The 22,624-nt window shown below is 41.3% G+C and overlaps 1 protein-coding gene across 4 annotated transcripts in view; it reads right to left on the minus strand.

Moving 5' to 3' along the window:
• Nucleotides 1–406: 406 nt before the first annotated feature.
• AGBL1 (AGBL carboxypeptidase 1) overlaps nucleotides 407–22,624 on the minus strand; it is a 733,956-nt gene continuing 711,738 nt past the window's right edge. For all 4 annotated transcript variants that reach the window (XM_047736649.1, XM_047736650.1, XM_047736647.1 and 1 more), the window contains one exon: nucleotides 407–8,959. In XM_047736649.1, the coding sequence (XP_047592605.1) occupies nucleotides 8,749–8,959 (211 nt within the window). In that variant the 3' untranslated portion in view covers nucleotides 407–8,748. The remainder of the gene's footprint in view (nucleotides 8,960–22,624) is intronic.

The raw sequence follows: 22,624 nt of genomic DNA on the forward strand, positions 1-22,624 counted from the left end.
TGCATGAGAAAATAATTTCTGGAACAGAGTCATCAGTTCCTAAATTTCATGATGGGAGGCCACCAGGCTGCCTGCTCTGTCTTTATTGTATCATCGCCCTCATTCCCTGAACTCTGAATGTACTCCCATTCATGGGGGAAAAAATAAAAGGCTAGAACAACAGTGGGAGCACCTCTCATCGTGCCCATAGGCCCTTCTATTTTTTGCTGTTTTTCTTTAAGAGATACGAAACCATTTTTTGCTGTGAGTCAGGACCAGTGAGCTGGTGCGGCTGGCCTCCTCCGAGGGGCTGCTGCAGCGATGAAGAAGGGACAAGCTTCAGTTCCCTGGACAATGGGCTCTTTGACTGGGAATATACCGAACCAGAATTACAAGTGTGCAAGAATAAACAAGGCCGGAGTCAATCTAAAGTTGTTTTACACTCTGTTTTATTAAAGTCAATGCATTTCCGTTCCTATGTGCAGCGCCTAGGTTTGCTTAATTGTAGACACCCGGGGTGAATGCTAATGGAGCGGAGGGCAGCCTGCGATCTGAAACCAAGGCCCTTTTCTGACCTCTACAGGCCATTTGGAGGAAAAAAGGAAGCTGCTTCGGGAAAATAACAGCGGAAGGCATCACAGAGCACGGGCTGAGGGAGATTTTTTCCTGGAGGCTTCCTGGCTGCTCTGAGTGTGCTGGACACAGGCGTGTCCTACTTTTCTGCAGCTCTGCTTTTCATGTTTACTAGGTTACTGAGGCAACGAGGACGAGGTCATTCTCAGGAGACCTTCAGAATGGAAATTAAGATCTCAGTCACTCAACACATATTTAATGAAGGCCCTCCAAGTCTTGGGCACGATGCTGGGCCCTCAGGATATAGCAGTGAACCACGTCTCTCTTCAACAAAAATGCAAAGTCTCGGGGGCGGGGTTGGGTGGGTAGAAAACCCAGAGGCCACAGTGTCCAACAGAAGCTATGATGGGGTTTCTACAGGCCCAAAGGAGAGCTTGGAGTTAGGTAAGGGAGGAGGATACATTTAGGCTATTGTGAACAGAATTAGATGCAGAGGTGGAAACAGTCAGCAAAAGAGGAAAGTGCTTTCTGGAAACTGAAAGTGATTTTTTATGGCTTCAGTAGAGGCTTGTGTTAAGGCAGGATACCAAAAAGTTAGCCAGTGGCTGGATCCCCAAGGCCTCAAGGGCCAGGGGCTATTTGCATTTTATCCTTGGGACCAGGGGAGGCCACTGAAAGGTGGTAAGCAGCAGAAACAGAAAACAGAAACTCATTCCAAACATCATCTGGCTGCACAAGGAAGAATGGACTAGAAAGGAGGCAAAATCACAGGTGAGGAGCGCCATGGGGAAACCATCACTGAAACCCAGGCAAGAAATGAACCAAGAAGAGTGAGTAAGGGACAGAGGCATTTAAACTGAAGGTAAGAAGAGCAAGACTTGGCAAGACTGGTGGGTCCTTGGGTTTACTGAGTGCTTCATGCCTGACTTGCTCAGACTTTGGGCTGTGCATCGGGTACACAAAAAACAAGACAACATAGATTTCTGTCAAGGTGATCAAGTAAGGAACTTGGAGGTAGGCTTGGTGGGAGGAAATTCCGAGGATGTGACTTTGAACCTGTGAGTTTGAGGTGGAGTTGGGTGCTCTGCAGGGATGTCCAGAAGAGTTATGGTGTCTGAATCACGGATGGAAAACAACAATTCTGCCCTCCATGGAGACAGGGAATTACTCTGTGGCTTCTAAAATGCCCTCAGGGGTCTCTGAAGTGACCGCTTGTCCTTGGAGGACAGACTGAGGTGTCAGACTGCTTGAGACCATGAGCCTACTACTTAGTGGCTGCATAATCGTAGGCGAGTACTTCCCTTCTTATGCCGGAGCATCCCACCTGCCACAGTAGGGATAACCAGAGGCCTTACCTCTGGGTTCAGTTGTGAATCATGACATGACAGCACATGGTCTTGGACATGTGCCTTCATGTTCGGCACAGGTGAATGTTACCATGATGTTGGGGGGCGGGGATCAGAACTTTCCCGGGAGCAGACTCCAGCCCCGACACCTACTGAAAGTGCAGCTGGTCCTCACTTTGAAAATGGCAGTAATGATGCCCGTCTATCACACGGAGTGGTAGTGAGAGCTTAAATGAGTAGGAGCAGAGAGGGAATCACAGACAGGTTTTTTTCCTCCCCAATACCTTCTAAAATCACTGATTCTTCAGATGGAAGTGTAGGTGGGGACCAGTTGATAGGATTCTGTCTGAGAACATCCATTCATTAAGCTCCATATTCTGGCTGACAGGGCTGTCCATGTCTTGCTCCCTCTCTGTCCCCCAGCTAGCACATGGAACCAACCTCAATGCCACTTCTCATCCTGACCCTCAAAGCACAAAGCCACACTCAGACACCCCAACTGAACTGCTCCAACAATGGCACTTAATTATTAGTAGTAGTATTTTGTCGGGGGTGAGGGGGTAGTAGTGATAACATTTGTCCACTGCTAAGAAGTCATCAGCCCTAGAAAAGATCAGAAGCTCCTAACCAGAATAACCAGTTTGTTCCAGACAGTCATCCGTTGCTCTATTGCTGTCTTGTCATAAGACCCAAATGTGGTTTATCTGGTAATTCTCCCACAAGGATGCCTTCTCTTCCAGAGAGGACTGGATCCATTTTTTCCTCATGACCTAAGCAGGCTCAAAATAAACACATGCTAGAAGACTACTTTATGCTGATGTGAAGGCTTTACCTTCTTCGTGAAAAGTCTTCCATCTCAATTGTGTCTGGCAGTGTGGGGTAAAAGCACTGTTTGCTGCTCCCCACTTTTATGATCATGTGTCTGATCATAAACTTCCCCTCACTCGCTGTTTTCTTGCTTAAAGCCCTGCACTTATATTTTGAGTGTGTGCGTGCGTGTGTGTGTGTGTAAGGGAACTCGAACTCAATCCCATCTCCATTGGGTTGGAATGTGTGCAGTAGATGATGTTAAGTTACACACAATTGTATTCTTTTCATTACTAGGCACGGAGAGGCTGTAATACAATCTGTTTTTATCCAAAAATGTCTTTTTACTACTTTCTTTTTTCTAAGCAACACTTTTCTTTTTTAATCAAGAACCAGTTGGGCACTCAGGAAGCCAAACCACAACAGGAACAAAAGAGGACATCTGTTGGGAAGACAGCAGCAGGCCCCAGACCTAATGAATTATTTTTTGCCCAAAAAAAGCTCTCGTGGTGAGGACCCAGGCTACTGTCTCTGTGCCTTTCCAAGCCTGGAGCCTTTAGGGGGCTGGAGCGGATTGGAGCAGGGCAAAAGGAATTGATCACTCTAATGCAAATGCAAATGTTCACACCCACCACACAGGCCACTGTCCTGAGTCCCTAACAAGGATGACTTATGTTAGGCGTTCCATGGAAGCTCCTTCCCTTGGCAGAGAGCAGAGGCTCCCCTTGGAATATGAAATTATTTCAGCAGCTCAGCTGTCCAGGCTGAGAAATAAAAGCCGGCAATCAGAACTTCTCCTCTTAGGGGTGTCATGTGACCCGACGAGCGCTGGCATCCCTCAATGTGAGCCCATAACTCAAGAATCTGGTTATTTTCAAATGTGCTTTGTGGCTCTGAACCCTTTGTTTTTCTGGAGGCCTGGCAGAAATGGGAGCCAATGGCTGGAATGCTTGGAGTCTCACAGACAGGACTGTAAGAAGGCCCCAGGCGGCCAAGTTGGCACGAAGCACACAGAGCCCCATGCCCGTTCCCACCAAAGGCAGTCCTCGGTGCAGAGCACCTGGCTGAATCCTGCAGTCATTGGCAACGCCTGGGGATTCTGCTCCCCCATTCTCTCTGCTCTAGCTAAACATTTGCACAATACAGGCAAGGGCAAGGCCACTCTGCTCCTTCTCAGGCTTGCCTCACACGGGAACCAGTCTTCTACGGAAGCCATCAGCTTGAGAGGCTGAAGTGTGCCTGTGCTCGATGCCCTGTTAGTGAAATCAGTTACCTTTTCTGTAACATAAACTCTGATTTGAGATGGGAGAGGAAGGATTGAAGGGAAATATATGGGATTTCACTGAAACATTGGACGTTCAAGTTTGAGGTTGGGGAAAGATATATTTTGACTGCCGCCAATGTATCAAGACAAATGCCGGCTGCAGGAAGAGATGGTAAGATAGCATCAGGCCCAGGTGTCTTAAGAGTTCTCCACACATTGGCCGGTGGGGGTGAGGCTATGCAAACCCCATGAATAAAATTGTAAATAAAGAGCACCCTTCAGGAGGGACATAGAAATAGTGCAGCAGAGACCTAGATGAGAGATTCTAGAACTTGGCTGGGCTGATTAGGAAAGGTCTAATAGAAGGAAGGTGTTATTTGAACTGGGTCTTGAAATGCCCAAATCGCATTACAGAAGATGCTCATCAGAGACAGAGGAAAAATGTGAAAATGTGTGAAAAATCAAAGAAGGTATTTAGGGAGCTTTGTGGCTCGAGAAATGATTGTGTGTGTGTGTGTGTGTGTGTGTGTGTGTACGTGCATCTGTGTGTGTGTCTATGCGTGTTCACACACACATATGTGCAGTGAGATAAAATAAAGCTATGTCCCATGGCAAATGGAAGAGACTGCAGATAAGCAGAAACTGAGTCAGCAGAGAAGACTGGGGGCTGGGTTGTGCAGGGCTCTTTCTTCTGTGGGAACTATGGAGCTAAAAAGTCCTTTGCCATGGGGAAGTGTCAAGAGCAGCCAGCAGATTCCACCCTAAGAGGATCCTGAAAGTATGATCCTTAGGGGATCACAAGAAGCCTTATACTTCTCTACCCCAAATGGGATGTTCTAGAGGTGTAAAAGGCTAGCTACCCACATTTGCCCATCTGAGAAAGGCTACCCCCAGGAAACTGCAGCCCCACTGCTCACCCCCCTCCTGTCCTAGCCCTGCCAGGCAGGGCACTGTGGACCAGCTGGTCTGGCACACCTGTGCCCATGGTCTGGCTCCAGCATCAGTGCTCCAGACTTGCATCCCCCCTGCACACTTTGAACCACATCTGCTTCCCATTAGAGCCCATCACTGCCTGGAATCCTTGAGTAATCTTGTTTGGCTCTGAGTTTGGTGGAAGAGGGTTTTCAGAACAATACACTATAGTGGTTTGGCCAGCAAGACACATGTCTGGCTGGGCTGGAAAAGTCACTCCTATCACTATCTGGAGTTGACTTGCCAGTGAGCCCTCTCTCCCCACAGACTGAAAATCAGTGAGGTGTAGCCATCAGTGGTCTTCAGTCCCAGTGAGAAAGGACAGAAGTCAGCTCTCTAACTCTTTTGTTCCCTCCGAGCAAACTCCTCCTCAGCTGACTGGCACCTGGGCTTAGTTACTAAAGACTCCCACCAGTCCCCATCTCACTGTTTATGCCTCTTCTTCTGCTGATGCACTTCTAGGAGCCCTTTCCTGATGGACCTGTCATCAGCGCCCAATATTGAACATGACCCCAAACTGCCCTCATGATCTCTCCTCTTACTGAAAACCTGCTATCTACAAAGAGGGTCATGTCACACTGAGGGCTCTCATACTACCAAGCTACCACCATAGCAGAGTATCCAGTCAGTCGGTCATAAGCAAGTGGGACAGCAGTCCTGATGATGCCCGCAGACATCATTCCTGGGCATGCTTCTGCTGAAGATTCTTTGTCTCCACCAGCACATTCAGAACAAAGAGCAACCTTCCCATCCAGGCCTTTCCATGTCCAATGTTCCTTGATCAGGTTGAGGCCAATGTTCTCACGTTCATCTCTTGTCACTCCCCTCCCATCCCCACATACAAACACATCTTTTAAACCAGTCACAATCATGATTTTGTTCCAAGCTCTAACCCCACCACAGGGCTTTTGCACAAAGTCATTCTACTCCTTAGCATGTTCCTTCTCCTTTTTACCTGACAACTCTTGCGAGTCCTTCAAGCATCACCTCAATTATCATCTCTCGGTAGACGTTTCCCACCACCACTGCCCCATTAGATGATCTTCTCCAGAGTTCTACAAAGGCATGAGCCACTGTATTAAGATGTTTACTGCTCATCTTTCCCACTTGCAAACAGAATAGTTCCTTTCCCCTGCATCCTTGGGGCTTAGTGAAATACATGACATACAGTAGGTATTTAATGTATGTTTGTTACACGAACCAATCACATGTTCCATGTCCCCAGCTTTTCCTAAACCTGCTACTTAGAAGTTTTCATGTCTGGGTCACTTGCTCTCAGAAACAATGTCAGGTGACTGGAAGCTCACCCCATAAATGAATGCCAGCTGAGGCATAAAGTGGCGATGATGAGTCACTATTATTTCCATCCCTCCCAACGTTTACGTTTTCAACACAACTGTCTTCCTGACTCCTCCAAGCAAGGGGAGAACAGAAACATTTTGCTATCCTCTATTTAAGAGTGGAAAGGTTTATAAGAGCAGTTAAACCCTCCTGTTATCTGGGATTTGAATGTGGTGTCTTTGCTATTTCCCTTAAACCTCTTATGTATGTTTCAGACATTTGAATGTCTTAACACCAAGAATGGATATGTGGTTTCTGAACTATAGCAAGGAAATTTGGAAAGGAGTTGGAAAAAGAAGGGATTATCAGTCATAGTAGTAGTAGCAGTAAAAGTAATAATAATAATCATAGAATAATATTATCAGCTCTTCAAATCATAACACACCTGCCTTTCTCCTATGCCTCAGGGGTAAGTTATGGCAAAGTCTTACAGTGTGGCTTTCTGCTGGTCTAGAGGGCTGCTGAGAGTTTTTTCTGAAATTATTGTTTCCAAAATCTCATGGTGGTGATTGGTTTATCAAGAGAAGTATTGGGCAATATTTGATCCCCAGTGTGCATTATCCTCTTTTCCCTATGCCCAACTCAAACACAGATTCTATTTTCCAACCTCTCTTCCAGGTACCTGCGGCCACAGGACCACTTGTTAGATGGTAGAATTGTGGAGAAGTGCAATGTATAACTTTTTTGAAATATGGAGAATGAGTTCTTCTTTCTCTATCCTTCTTATTGCTGACTGGGACGTAGATGCAAAGGCTGATGCTCTGGTAGCCGTCTTTGGCTAGACAGAAGCAACAAGCAGCAAAGCTAAAAAGCCACAGGAACTGGGTGCTGGGGGCGCCTGGGTGGCTCAGTGGGTTAAAGCCTCTGCCTTTGGCTCGGGTCACGATCCCAGGGTCCTGGGATGGAGCCCCGCATTGGGCTCTCTGCTCGGCGGGGAGCCTGCTTCCTCCTCTCTCGCTCTGCCTGCCTCTCTGCCTGCTTGTGATCTCTGTCTGTCAAATAAATAAATAAAAATCTTAAAAAAAAAAAGAAACTGGGTGCTGGACACCAGCTACTCACGATACCAGCTCTGGCCTGCCTCTATCTGGAATCCACATAGAAGATAAACAGATTTTGTTTTACAAAGGTACTGCAATTTTGGATTCTCCTTTTCTTATAGCTAAACCTAATCATAACTAAATATAGATGGCATCCGGACAAACATCAATTCCACCTACCGTATTTTCTCCACATTATCTCTCATTTCAGTATCCGCCTTCTCATCCTTTCTGCTTGGGTCCTGTCCAGTTAAAGATCACCTCAGTCTCTAAGCTATTTGCCTCTGCGTGCCAAAGGGCCTTACTCCATTCACTTACTTTATGACATTTCAACCTCCTACACTCCGCTCCTCTGTAACCTCCTTCCCAGATTCTTTCCAGGAAGAGGGAGTACCTTCTAACCATGTGACTGCAGGTGATGTCTTCTGTAACTGTGAGAATGCCTATGCAGAATGTTCTACTTCTGTTCTACCAGCCAACATTATTGGGTACCTACCATGGGCCAATCTGTATACTTTTATATATTATCTCATTTCATCTTCACAATAACTTTATCATATAGATAATGTTCATCTCCATTGTACATACAAGAAAACTGAGGTTTGGGAAAATCTAATTAGTTGCCTTAGTTCTCATAACAACTGACTGTCAAATCCAGGATATGAGCCCCATCTGTCTCCGTCTGAAATGAATGATTTTTCCACCATGACTTGCTGCCTTCCAGCATCATGGTTAGTGACCGGAATTCATAGGATTTTAAAGTTTGTAAAGACCAATGGCCATGTCTTATTCGGTGCTGTGCCTTTTCCCTTAGAATCTAGGACAGTTTCTGGGTATACTGGATCTGTAAAAATATATATTGTTAAAACAGACTAAGCATGACGCTTGCAAATTCCCCTCTGTTGTGTGGCCATTCAGGCTCAGTAATTCAGCAACTGAAGACCCTGCTAGGACCCTCAGAAGTTCTCAGTGGGGCTCATAATTTGTGCTGAGGAGTTCAGATGCCATAGTAGGAATACAACTATCAGAGAGAACACTCATATGTAGAACAGCTTAGACAACCATAGAGAAATCTGGCTGAGAAGTCAAAAAGAAGCCCAGCTCCTACTTGCAGTCAGCTCCAGTTTCCAGCACAGAAAGGGAGAAGAGCTCAAAATAGTGATGAGAAGATCCATGATAATCCTGAGAGTAGCCCTTTCTAGAATAATGGCAGCTTGCATGGGCTCCAAAGGCCATCTAACTATGTATGTAAAAGGTAGAATTGTAATGTAGCCAGTCTCTATGCCTAGTGAAACGAAAACAAAATCTGGCATTCGGTTGCTGGGCTCACACGGGCTGGCTTTTGCCACCGACGCTGTACAAGTCTGATGGTGAAGAAACAACAAAGCTGCTAGTCCCACGGTTAGAGACATTGAGCTCATTCTGAGCCTCAGGGCGAAGGGATGGCTTTTCTTCCCTGGCCTGGCCCCTCTTCTTCTTCCCCTTCCTCGTCCCTGTTGAAAGCGCACTCTTGGATCTGCCGGTCCAGCTCAGAGAAGCTCCCTTCTAGGTCTGAGGTGCTGTCTGTACTGTAATCAATTTCCTCCATGCAGGGGGGCTCATCATCCAGTTCTGAGGTCACGCTGCTGCTGCTGCTACGTCTGCCGTGGGTTCCCAGGAAACAGAGGAAGAGAGGGAAGGAAGGGAAAGGGATGAAAAATACAGAAGGGGAGGGAAACAGAGAGTGGGGGGGGGTGGGGAGAAAGGAGAAGGAAACGAAAAGAGAAGTTACTCAAAGGAAGGAGCAGTTATAGTAGATTGGAAAGGGAGAAGGAAAGTTGTCTTCCCTGAGTCTGCATCTCAACAGCCCCTGCTCCTTTAAACATGTCCCATACACAGTCCCTGTGTCCTCAATCATTATTTTGAGATGGCAGAAGAAATCACATAAAATCTTTGGGATTCCTTTGTCCTTTGTCAGAAGAGTCTGCATTTCTAAGTCTGATCAGAAGATTTCCAGTCAGAAGAAGTGGACAACCTCATGCATTTAAGGTCTTCAAGTTCTTTTTGGCTCAAAGTGAAACATCAGAGAAGGGTGTCACTGTCACTGAGTATTGGAGAATGTCACGTCAACTGTGTCCAGGGAAGGGTGGGGTTGGAATTTGGGTAGCTAAGACCAAAAGCCCTAATGTGTTCCATGGCAACTCACAGCGCTATGACTCATTGCATAGCTCTCATTCATTATGATGGATGGTTTGTTAGAATTAGACAATTAATCCAGGTTGAAATTAATACAGGAGAGAGTAAGCAGGCAAACAGCATTCTCTTTCTGCAAAATTTGTAAATACCATCATCTTCCTTCTCTGCCGTTTATGTTAGTTTATTTACAAATGGAAGATCAGCAGGGGCAGACCAGCAAGAGGTAGAAGGGTACAGCAGGAATGGACAACAAACCTTGACCACATATTGAGAGCAGGGGATATTTCTTCCCAACGAACTGTATATCTATCTCATTTGCATGAGGTACCTTCTTTCCTGAAGACTTTCTAATCACTCCCTACTTAGGACTTAACCAATTAGGATTAACAGCGTGCTGGGTTTCTACTCTGTGATTTATAGAAGGCAAGCACTTCATAAATCAGGCAGAGCTGTTCATCCACCTGCCTCGCCATAAACAATGAAAATGGGTAATCAGCAGCATGGTTACATGTTAGCTTGGGAAATGAATCAGAGTCTAGTTTCCTAATTGTCCACCGACTGATGGGAGCAGCCTCTATGCTCTCCAGGCCCTCAGTACCCTAAACCAAAGGTCTGGTGGGACACTGCCTGAATGCAGGGGAAGGGGAAGAAATATGGATCTTGTTCCCACAGTAGCACAGCATTAAATTGTTATCATATTTTACAAGCTGAATTGTAGGTGATAAAGCAGTTGAGTAAAGGAAGGTAAGAGCTGCCCAAGTGTAACACGAGCTCAAGTCAGGAAGAACTGATGGCTTGTGACTCAGCCATCACCATACTAGGGACCAAGATGACATGCTGTACAGTGTCAAGAGCCTGAGCTTCAATCCTGGCCATGAGACCTTAGAAAACCCCCAGCCCCATAGGATAGGAAGAATAATACCTTAAGAGCTATTGTGCAGACTAAATGAGAAAGCACACAGATGCTATCTAGAAGAGTGTCTGGCAGAGTAAAGGCCATCAACAAATTTTCATTCCAGTGCTCTAGTGTGGATATGGAAGAAGAGGGTGAATCGTGGGTCTTGAAGGAGGAAAGCACTGAGCTCTGTTGCTTCACACCTGGGTTGTAGCTATAGCAAAACCATTCAAATTTACATGGCTAATAGCTTCTCTAAAGCATAATTTTTATTATGCCACTTCCAAATTTGGAATTTGCAATGACTTTTCCTTGCTTATTAATGCAGTGTGGGTATTGATGGATGGGACGCTCCCTATGGGGTCCCGTTGGTGGAAGTCTATAAATAAACACCACAGTCAGTCTTCCTCTAATGAGGGCCTGTCTTTCCTCCACTGGAATCTGCTCCAATCATTCATGGACATGGACCTTTCCCACCACAGTCAAGTCATCAAGCTGTTCTGGTTGTGATCATCCAAACATATCCGACTGCATGTTTTTCTAAGCTTTTATTCAGGTAAAGATTTCTCATCTCTAAAATGATCTTCCAATTCCTCAGCACCCAACCAAATAAGATACACCATTTTTTAAAAAAAGCTCATCTTAATTTCCACCAAATGACTATCTTGATAGCTCTATCTCTTTGAAATATTCTCCCTTTAAATTTTGATCTTCACAGATTCACTTAATTTGTTTTGATCCTTAATAACATTTGTGAATAAAGCCCAAGCCTCTGCCTAATTATATATTATTCTACAGGAAGTCTAAAATGTGCTAAGAATACAGTAGGCATACAATAAACAGTTCCCAAATTGAACATATAACAAGTATGTATGTAGAAAAATACATACATACCATTTTGGACCATGTTTGGGGGGAATTACTTTTGTCTTGATTTTTTTCAAAAGTTTTATATGTGAATTAAGCCATAATTATCACATTATTGATTTCAACAAATAGTTTCCTTTGTAATTGATATAATATATATTGTATAATATTCAATGTATAATACAGTATTAAACCATATATTATATTTACTTATATAGAGATATTTAAATATGTAGATTTACATTTAAATTATATTTGTAAACATATATTTACATTTATATTTAATTTATATATGTAAAGGCCTAAAAAAGTTGAATTACGTCTTTCACTTATTTCTCCAAATAAAGTACAATTATTCTTATAACTTAGAAAATCAAATTATGTGTTGAGGGACTTCCACTTCTGTATATAGAGAGAAGTACTTCTCTTTTTTCTTCCTCAAAAATTATTCTGGATATTTTATATAAAACAAACATAAGAAGATTCTGAAATGAGGATGACATATGGAGGGAAGGAAGCAGATGAGATGAGGTCTTGGGACTAAAGGACAATATGGTGGTGAGCTCCCTGACATTTCTCTTGGCCTCTTACATCCCAGACTTGGAACTAGACAAGCTGACAACCTGGAAATTCTAACAGGTGTGGACAAAAACAGCCCCAAATGGAGCTAGTTCTCTCTAGCCAAATGGTTAGGAAAGAGGCAGCCTAGCAAGAAAGATGAGTTTAAGCTATACTAGCTCTACTCTAGCCAAAAACCACAGAAAAACCAGTGGCCCCAACCTTACCCTACCAAGAGAAGCAGGGAGCCTAGACTTCTACTCTCCTAGACTATAACAAGGTGCTCACAATCCCTTTCTTTCCCCCAACCTAGGAAGCTGGAACTTTCATTCCTAGTGTACAGTAGTGAGGTCCCTGACCTCTCAATACCACTGGAGGCCATGGGGGAGCCTGAACTTCCACACACAACTGTTGGTAACAAGACTGACCCCTACCAGTGTCAATGGAGAGCAGCAGCAAGGCCCTCCTGCCCCTTGAACTCAGAGTGGTATTAGTGAAGGTCTGGGGTGGGGGGCGGACCTGAAACTCTGAAACTCTCCCCACTGCCCAGCAGCAACAAAGAACCCTCACACCCAGAGTGTCAGTGCGGCTAAACAGGGAACCTAGACTTTCACCTCCACCTGTCCATAACGGGCCCCTTCTTCTCCTATCTGAGTAGTGTTGGAGGGGACAAGTTCAAACAAAAGATTCAAATAAGATCTTAGTCTCATAGGGTAATACCCAAAATGTCCAGGTTTCATTGTAAAAGTATTCACCACACCAAGAATCAGGACAACTAACAGATACTAGCATCAACATGACAGAGAAGTTAGAATTATCTAATGAGGATTTTAAAACAAGTATCTTGCAAGTGCTCTACTGAGAATTATGGACACACATAAAAAGAAATAGAATGCCTCAGTAAAGAAATAGAAAATCTCAGCAAAGAAAAAATAATTTTTATATATTATTTATGTATATGGGGTACATGTTATTTACATATATATTTTTATATAGAGAGTATAAGGAAAAAACAAATGAAATTTTAGAAGTGAGAAGTGTACAATAACAGAAATGTAAAATGTGACAAAGAATAGAAGGTCTTGCAGAGAAATGTAAGATATAAAAAAAATCAGGTAGAAAGTTGAAAACTAAAAATAAAAATAAATGAATGAATAAAAAATTCAGCAGCAGCATGGAAGAGACTGTGGAGAGATTCAGTGGATTTGAAAATAGAACAATAGAAATTACTCAATCTCAACAGAGTGAAAATAGACTAAGCTAATGAGCAGGACATCAAGACTTGTGGCACTATAACAAAAGATCTATCATTCATCCCATCAGAGTCTAAAAAGAAGAAAATCGGAAAAACTTTTCAAAGCAATGCTTGAAAACTTCTTGAACTTGTCAAAGACATAAACCTACAAGTACAAGAAGCTGAGCAAACCCCAAAGAGATAAACCTAAAGGAATCCACACCAAGACAGACTGCTGACAATCTTCTGAAAACACATTAAAAATCTTATAAACAGTGAGAGAGAAACTTCTGGGGAACAACACTCTAGGGAAAACATAACTTTAATGGCAGCAATGTTCTCCTCAGAAACCATATAGGCTAGGAGAAAATGGAGAAAGAACAAATGGAAAAACAACGAATGAAAGGCTTAGCTTTAACATACCAATAACATTAAATGTAAGTTGTCTAAATACACCAATTAACAGAGATTGTCAGAATGGAATAAAAAACATGATCAAATTGTATGCTGTCTATAATTACTCACTGAAAATATAATGAAAAAGGTAGGTAGAAAGTGAAAGGATGGAAAAGATATTCCATTCAAACATTAATCAGGTAAGTTAACCATCAGGTAATGGAAATGTCCAGGGACATAGAGGTATATGATGATAAAAATGCCTACACATCAAGAATCGTAGCACTCCTGTATGTGAATGCACCAAACAAAACTGCATAAATATGTGAAGCAAAACCTGATAGAACTGAAAGGAGAATTAAACAAATCTATAAATATAGCTCAAGACTTCAACATTCCTTTCTCAATAGTTGATTAAACAACTAGACAGAACATCAACGACAACACTATCAACTAACTGAATATAATTGACATTAATAAAATACTTCAGCCCTAAACAACATAATACATATTCGTTTTCAATGTACATGGAATGTACATGTACATGTGCATGGAATACATGAGAAAGACCATATGCTCCACCATATATAAAGTTCAATAAATTTAAAAGGAGCAAAATTGTACTGACTGTATTCTCTGACCACAGCGGAATCAAGCCAGAAATCGAAAATGGAAAGACAAAAGGAAAGTTCCCAAGCACTTGGAAAGTAAGTAAATACACTTTTAAATAATTCAGGAGGTCAAATAGGATATTTCAAGGGAAAGGAAAAAAAAATACATTTAATTAAATGAAATTGCAAATATAACCTATCAAACTCTGTGGGACACAGATAGAGCCATAGTGGGATGGAGATTTATAGCAGTAAATGCTTACCTTAGAAAAAGTCTAAAACCAAAAATCTAAGGTATTACCTTAAGAAGAAGAAACCTAAGAGCAAAATAAACCCAAAGCAAGTAGAAAAAAGGGAAGGAAATAATAAAGAAACAGAAACTAATGTAATTGAAACAGAAAAACAATGGAGAAAAATCAATGAAAAAAAGAGCTGTTTGAAAAAAAAAATCTATAAAATTGACTTGCCTCTAACAAGAATAACAAAGAAAAAAAGAAGGAAGGCATTAAATACCACATCAGGAATGAAACAGGACTATCACTATAGACTCTGTGGGCATTTAGAGGAGAAGGAAATACCACAAAAAACTCTATGCACATAAATTTGACAAGTTAGATAGTATGGACCAATTCCTCAAAAAGTATAAACTACAACAATTCATGTAATATGGAATAGATTGTTTGAATAGTTCTATAACTCTTAAGAAATTTAAATTTATAATTTAAACTCTTGAAGAAGAAATCTCTAGGGTCAGATATTTTCACTGGAGAATTCTACAACATGATTTAAAAAGGATTAACACCAGTTCTACATAATCTTTTCCAGAAAATGAAAACAAATTCCTATTCATTTCATGAGTCAAGTATTACCCTGAGACTAAAACTAGACAAAGACAGTAAGAAGGAGGAAAGAAAACTACTAATATACCCCATGAATATAAATCCTTAATAAACTATTAGCAAATTGAGTTCAGCATTATATAAAAAAGAATTATCCACCCTGACCAAGTTGAGTTACTTCCAGGGATTCAAAACTGGTTCAATATTCAAAAAGCAATCAGCAGAAGCCATATACCAGCAGACTAATGAAGAAAAATCAAACAATCATATAAATTTATGCAGAAAATGCATTTGACAAAATTCAACGTCCATAAAAGAGAAAAATCATCAGAAAAGATATTATAAAGAAGGCCTTGATAAAGAACATGTATGAAAACTTACAATTACTATTATACTTAATGGTGAAAGACTGAATGCTTTTCCCTGTGATCAGGAAAAAAATCAAAGATGTCTACTGTTAAAGTCAACACTCAAAAAACAAATAATCAAGTTTAAAAATGGGCAGAAGACATGAACAGACACTTCTCAAAAGAAGATATACAAATGGCTAACAGACACATGAAAAAATGTTCATCATTAGCCATCAGGGAAATTCAAATCAAAAGCACATTGAGATACCTCCTTACACCAGTTAGAATGACAAAAGTTGACAACAAACAACAAGTGTTGGACAGACTGTGAAAAAAGAGGAACCCTCTTACACTGTTGGTGGGAATGCAAGCTGGTATAGCCACTTTGGAAACCAGTGTTGAGATTCCTCAAAAAATTAAAAACTGGCTACCCTTGACCGGACAATTGCACTACTGGGTATTTATCCCAAAGATACAGATGTAGTGAAAAGAAGGGCCACATGCACCCCAATGTTGATAGCATCAATGTCCACAATAGCCAAACTGTGGAAGGAGCTGAGATGCCCTTCAGCAAATGAATGTCTAAAGAAGATGTGATCCATATATACAATGGACTATTACTCAGTCACCAGAAAGGATGAATACTCAACTTTTGTATCAACATAGACAGGTCTGGAGGAAATTATGCTATGTGAAATAAATCAAGCAGAGAAAGACAATTATCGTGTGGTTTCACTCATTTGTGCAACATAAACAGTAGTGTGGAGGACATTAGGAGAAGGAAGGGAAAAATGAAGAGGGGGAATTTGGAAGCAGAGACAAATCATGAGAGACAAACCATGGACTTTGGGAAGCAAACTGAGGGTTTTAGAGGGGAAGGAGTTGGGGATGGGTTAGCCCAATGATTGATGGGTATTAAGGAAGTCACGAATTGCATGGAGCACTGGGTATTATATATAAACAACGAATCATGGAACACTGCATCAAAAACTAATGATGTACTGTATGGTGACTAACATAAAGTTAAAAAAAAATGTATGTCTATTGTCATCACTGCGATTCAGCATAGTATTAGAAGCTCTAGCCAGCACAGTGAGACAGGGAAAGAATATAAAAGCATATAGACGGGAAAGCAAGAAATAAAACCATCTCTATTTTGGGGATGTACAAAAACAAAAACCAAGTAAACAAAAAATGACTCCTAGAGCTATAACTGAGGTCCACCAGGTCATAGAAACAAGATCAACATACAAAAATCAATTCTACTTCAGTTAGTAAAAAGGGTAATGTAAACATCACAAAACTTTTATAATCACTAGACAAAAATGAAACACCTAGATGTGAGAGATACCAGCCTGGTATACTAAAAAAATGAAAAAAAAGCTGATGACAGAAGTCCAAGAAAATTTAAATAAATGGAGAAACGTATATGGCCCAGAAGGCTCAACATGGTAAAGCTGGTAATTTTCCCTGAACTGGTATACAACTTTAACAGGACTCATAACAAAATTCCAAAAATACTTTTGTTGATCTGGATGACGTTATACTAACATTCATGTGGAAAGGCTAAAGTTTACAAATAGCTAAAACACCTTTGAAAACAAAAATTAAGCAGGAGGGAGCGATCCCTCTGCTCAAATTTCATGATGTGTTCTGTATCTACAGTTACCAAGACTGTAGAGTTCTGGCAAAGTGATAGACACATAGGTCAACAAAATTGGACAGAGAACCCAGAAATCTATCTACATAGGTAAGACCAACTGATTTTTAACCAAAAGCAAACTCGACCATGATGGAAGTTTTTAATTTTATATTTACACAAAGCCAAGAGATTTTACAAAATAAAGACATTAGCAAATGTGCAAGACTTCAAGAAATATAAAGCAATTTGTTTTCCTCAGGGAGGTGAAGTTGAGGCTGGGGAAGACTTCATGTGAAAAAGTCTAAGTGACTCAAAGATGAGACAGAATAAAGATTTCAGAATCAGAAAAGCCATAGTTAGAAAAACGTTGATGAGCATAGAACCATGTTAAATAAGTAAGGCTAATCTGGAGATGACGTTTAGAGAATATAATATAAAGTTACAAATCTTGTCAATGTGAATACAATGTTGTAACTGATACAAATAATGTATGAGTCGAAAGGAACTGCAAATTGGAATCGTTTGATCATTTACCACATGAGTCAAGAGATAACATAGTTAGTTCAAAAATAAAGTAATGTTAACAATGTAATAATTTGAAAATTTAATTGCGGAAAGGGGAAAGAACTTGACAAACTAAAGAAAACACGAATGATACAGAAGATTCAGGACCCAAAAATTTCACTGTGAGTATAACCAGCGCGATTCCGGTTGGCAAAATCCTAAGGTCCGCCTCAGAAACCAGCATGAAACTACCATGGAGGTATTCTTCCAAATCCCAGGATGGAGGTGAAGGATACGGCTTGTTGAAGGTACACCCACAAAAACAAGTTATGGATTAGGTGAGGAAATTACTCAGACATCCACAAACCCGAAACAATATGACAATCTGGAAAACAGAATAGAATAAGGACATTTAAAATGATCAGGGGATTAGAATAAATTCCATCAACATGAAAGAATAAGATCCTTTTGAAGAAAAAATAGGAGAATTTAGAAATTGAACAGATTCCTCTGGAAGAAAAAAAGATGCAATTATAAGATCAATGGGCAGTTTGACAGTACAAAAGACACAGTTAAACAGAATTCATAAATAAGAAGATAGAGGTATATAGGGGGTTGTAGGTTAAACTGGTAACGGGCAATCTTCAAAAAGATAATAGTGGGAAGTGGTAAGTTCTCAAATTGAAGAAATACTTTGGGGGACGCCTGGATGGCTCAGTCAAGTCATGAACTCAGGGTCCTGGGATCCAGCCCCACATTGGGCTCTCTGCTCAGCGGGGAGCCTGCTTCTCCCTCGGTCTGCTGCTCCCCCTGATTGTGCTCTCTCTCTCTCTGACAAATAAATAAAATCTTAAAAAAAAAAAAAAAGGTACTCTGGAACCCAGGAAAATTTAAGCAACAAAACAAAGTCCATGATTATACATATCAGGATGAATATCAATTTAAAAAAGGGTGAATCAGAGAAACTAGGAAAGAAAAAACAGATTATCCTTAAATGAATGACATTTAGAGCAACAGATTTCCCATTAAAACACAAACAAACATATAAATGGGGGAACCAGATAAAGGGAACTCTCTATCTTGGCAACTTTCCTATAAACCTAAAACAAAAACAAAACAAAAAAACCCCAAAACTAAAAAACCTAAAACTCTAAAAAGTTAATTTTTAGAAGCTTGAAAAGCAATAGAAATGTTACACATAGCCAGAAAAACAAAACAAAACAAAAACAATAAATGAATGTCTTGGAAATGCTGAGGAAAACAAACCCCAAGTTGCAATTACATACTGAAACAAACAAACATGACTTTATTTTTTGTGAAAGAGGAAAAAATACACTTTCCCACACATGGACTGTTACTGAAAGAACCACTACCATGTATACTTCTATAAGAAGGGAACTGACCTCAGAAAGAAGAGATAAGATCTCGAGAAATAATTTTGTAGAAAAAACCCTGCTAAACATGGGATACTAGGAAAAATATACTGCTACAGTATATTGCACTTGGTTGGTTGCACTTGGATAGTCAGACTAGAGTAACTTAAAAAAAACAGTCACCAACAGTGTGTGGGCAGATGTGATGTTTGACACTTTCCAGCCTGGCCTTGGGGTGCCCTGAGCAAGCAATCCTCCATGATTCTATGTTTTCTAATATTATAGTATATATACACATGCCATAAAATGATTAGTTTAGTGAGAAAAATTGATACTAAAATAATTTTAATACAAAAGATAAAAGAAAGGTGAGGGGGAGGAGGGGAAATGTAAAGAAAAAAATGGGAAAGAAACTACATCAAATACTAATGATATACTACTACATGCTGGCTAATGGAATTTAAATAAAAACATAAATTTAAAAAAAAAGTAAAGAGAAAAAGAGGGAAGGAAGGGAGAAGGAGGGAAGGAAGGAACAAGGAAGGAAAGGAAGGAGCCAAAGGGGGGGCAGAGGGTGGAAAAGAAAGGGATAGGGAAGATAAGCTGTTGGTGGCCGGTGTCCCTGGCAAGGTCCTGCCACCACGCCACCCATTATCTTATTTCCTTTGAACGGAATTGCTCACATCCAGTAAAATGCAGTGAAATTGTCCCTGACACTCCTGACTGTCTAGCCCATCTTGAAGGCAAAGCTTGCATCCTGCCTCACCTTTGAAATCCTGGCCAAGAACAGTGGCCACTCTCCTTTCTTTCACTGGTTCAAGCACATAGTGGGTCCACTGTCTGCGGCACATGCTACTGTCTAACATTACCGTCCGTGTTAATAAGCGATTCCCTGTAGGCTGATCTCTGGTTAGGGGCCAGACTACTCGTTGCACTGTCCTATGCCCAAGGCAGTGACGAGTACATCGGAGCCGGACTGGCCCGAGCTCCTGAGCGGTTTGCTTGCTCTCTGCAATTCCCCACCCTCCTAAAGAGCCTCACCCTCATGTTAGCCCAGCACACCAGAAGAGTAAACAGAGCCCCGGCATCCAGGGAGAACCTTCTAGGGACAGTGTTCCACGTGACAGAGAGCAGGCTTGAATTTCTAAAATGAAGCTGTGGTTGCTCTCACTGTAGCTTACAGATTCAGCTACTTACTAGCTCTTTCTCTCTTTCTCTTATTTTCCCAGACTGATGAATTGGGTAAGAAGGAATCATCCTCTACAACTTGCACTTAATAGAAATAAAAGGAACGAACTTTATGCAGAAATCAAACGGTCCTTCCAGCTCCTTAATACCCAGATGTGGGAAGTATATGGAGTAAACACCCGAAAAGTGATTTCATTTCTTCCTTCTCACCTGGATGCTTCGAAAGCTTGGAGATACACATTCAGCTCTCAACACTGGATGGTGTTGGAAAGTCATGTGGTACAGTAGGAAAAAATGCAAATCAGGAACAGAATGTAAACTTGGACTGAGACAAGTAATTGAAGGTTTGAAACCTGGCTCCAAAGCCCAAGCGAAAAATGGTAAACTTACTTTCTCTGGGCTGCACTGTCTTCATTTATATAATGGGCATCCTACTAGCTTTCTTCTTGAAATGCTGTAGGGGAAGCAAATTTCGCAGCACAAAACCTTGACTGAATTTTGATTCCTCTTCCCTCTCCATAGCATTTGCAGACAAGGCATGAAAATATTTTTTATCCTGGCAAGTCCATCGTCTTCATCATCCCATATAAACCCAATAAATGCGGCTGGCGAACAGTTTCTAAGCAAAGCCATTAAGAAGTCTCCGTCCCTTGCAATCCTTCCAAGCCAGCCCAGTACAGCAATTTGCAAATTTATGATGTGATAGATAGAATTTCTTTGTTTTGATTTTGCATTTGCATATTTATTGAGATATGACGATCTTAATTAGTTCTGCCTTTTTTGTTTTGTTTGTCTTCTTGGTTGGGAAAAGACAGCTTTCTATAGTGCAAAATAATTCTGCATGCTAACAGGGTGAGCCAAACCCAGCCTGTGGCACTCCTTGATGTTGATGCTGTTTAAAATGCAGCTTTGTGGAGTCTCTTTTCACTTGTTTTCTCTTTAAATGCTGAGGTAATGCTAAAGACTTGGGTGAATGCCAGACCTCAAGAGGCAGCCACCTACTGAGAAGCAAGACAACTCTTTTAAAATTCCAGACACTTGTACTCATCCTACGTGTTCTCCCTAGACTACCTATCACCCATCTCCCTCCTGAAAAAGCTAAGCCCTATCAAATGCAGCTTCGAAATGCCTCTCTTGCTTCTTGGCTTTTGGAGAGGAGAAAATGCATCCGAATTTCCTCGGTGGATGCATCCCAGGGGAGTATCTGGACATGCTGTTCACACTGGGCTTTTCATCCTGGACCTTCTATTTATTTTCTACAGGAGCAGAGCTGTGGGTGAATTCTGTGCTCCATCCGAGAGGCAGCAGCAGCCCAGCGGATAACACATAAACACGTGAAGATATACGGATCTTGCCCACCACGAGTATCTCCATCCATCCTCACCCAGAACAATTAGCACGATTCCCTAGAGTTTCCCATTTGCCGAGTTCTTCATACCATCATGAAGTCTGTCACTGTTTTGACACTTCCACGAGGAAGGATATAATTTATTATTTCCCTGGGATTTGTTTTTTTTTTCCTTTTGGTTTTGTTTATGAAAATAACCCAGTAATGGAGAATTTCCTGTATACAGAGAAAAGCACCAGGCACCATTGGTAAATGGAGGCAAAAATAGCACTGCTCATCACCTACTGTATGTCAGATGTTTTGCATTTGTTTCATTTCACTCAAAATGCAAACCAATATGCATATCTATGGGGTGATATTATGATTTTATAGCTGGGAAAAGAGAGATCTTGGGCATTTAGAAAATGTTCGCAGTATCTTAAAGCTACACATGGCACAGAAGATGTATGATAATCAGATAAGACTGAGGGTTTCTGTGTCCCTCAATTCAATCAACAAATACTGAGGTATGAAATCTACTTTGCCTGAGGGAGAAATGGGAGGAGATATTAATTCAGCCAAAATCAAAGCCATGGGCTCTGTAAAGTAGTCTGGAAAAAGTCCAATGCCATTCTCACCAAAAAGGCATGGCAATAAATGTCTCGCTTCTTTTTTTGTTTGTTTTTTTAAAGATTTACTATTTATTTATTTTAGAAAGAGAAAGAGAGAGAGAGAGAGAGAGAGAGCATGAGCCAGGAAAGGGGCAGAGAGTGAGAGGGAGAGAGAATCCCAAGCAGATTCCATGCTGAGTGCAGAGCCTGATGTGGGGCTTGATCTCATGACCCTGAGCTCATGAGCTGAGCTGAAAGCAAGAGGCAGATGATCAACTGACTGAGCACCCCAGGCATCCCTCAATGTCATGCTTCTTAATGAACAAGTGAATCCATGTGGTCCCAATTCTTCACAAAAATAGAAATACAGAATAAAAAAGGATGAGAGTGGGTTAAAGAGAAAAGAATGAAAACAAAAGCAGGATGAGAGAGAGAGAGAGAGAGAGAGAGACAAGACAGACAAAGAGAGATGGAGATGGTGTATGAGGTATTTAGGAAACTAGTTGGTCAACAAGAGCTTTACTTCTGTGATAAGTGAGTTGACCTAAGTGGCCTGGGGGGAAAGAGGGGGAAAAAAAAAGATATGCTAAGATGCTGGATTACTGTGGAGGATAATGAAGAGCTGAAAAAGTTGTATGACAGAAGATTTCTGAGGGATCCACGGAGGTTTCAGACATTCACTTTACATTATTCATCTAGAACAGTCGATGAAGTAACCGCTGAGCCAAATCACAG

This window comes from Lutra lutra, chromosome 7, assembly GCF_902655055.1.
Source record: "Lutra lutra chromosome 7, mLutLut1.2, whole genome shotgun sequence".
Taxonomy (NCBI): Eukaryota; Metazoa; Chordata; class Mammalia; order Carnivora; family Mustelidae; genus Lutra; species Lutra lutra.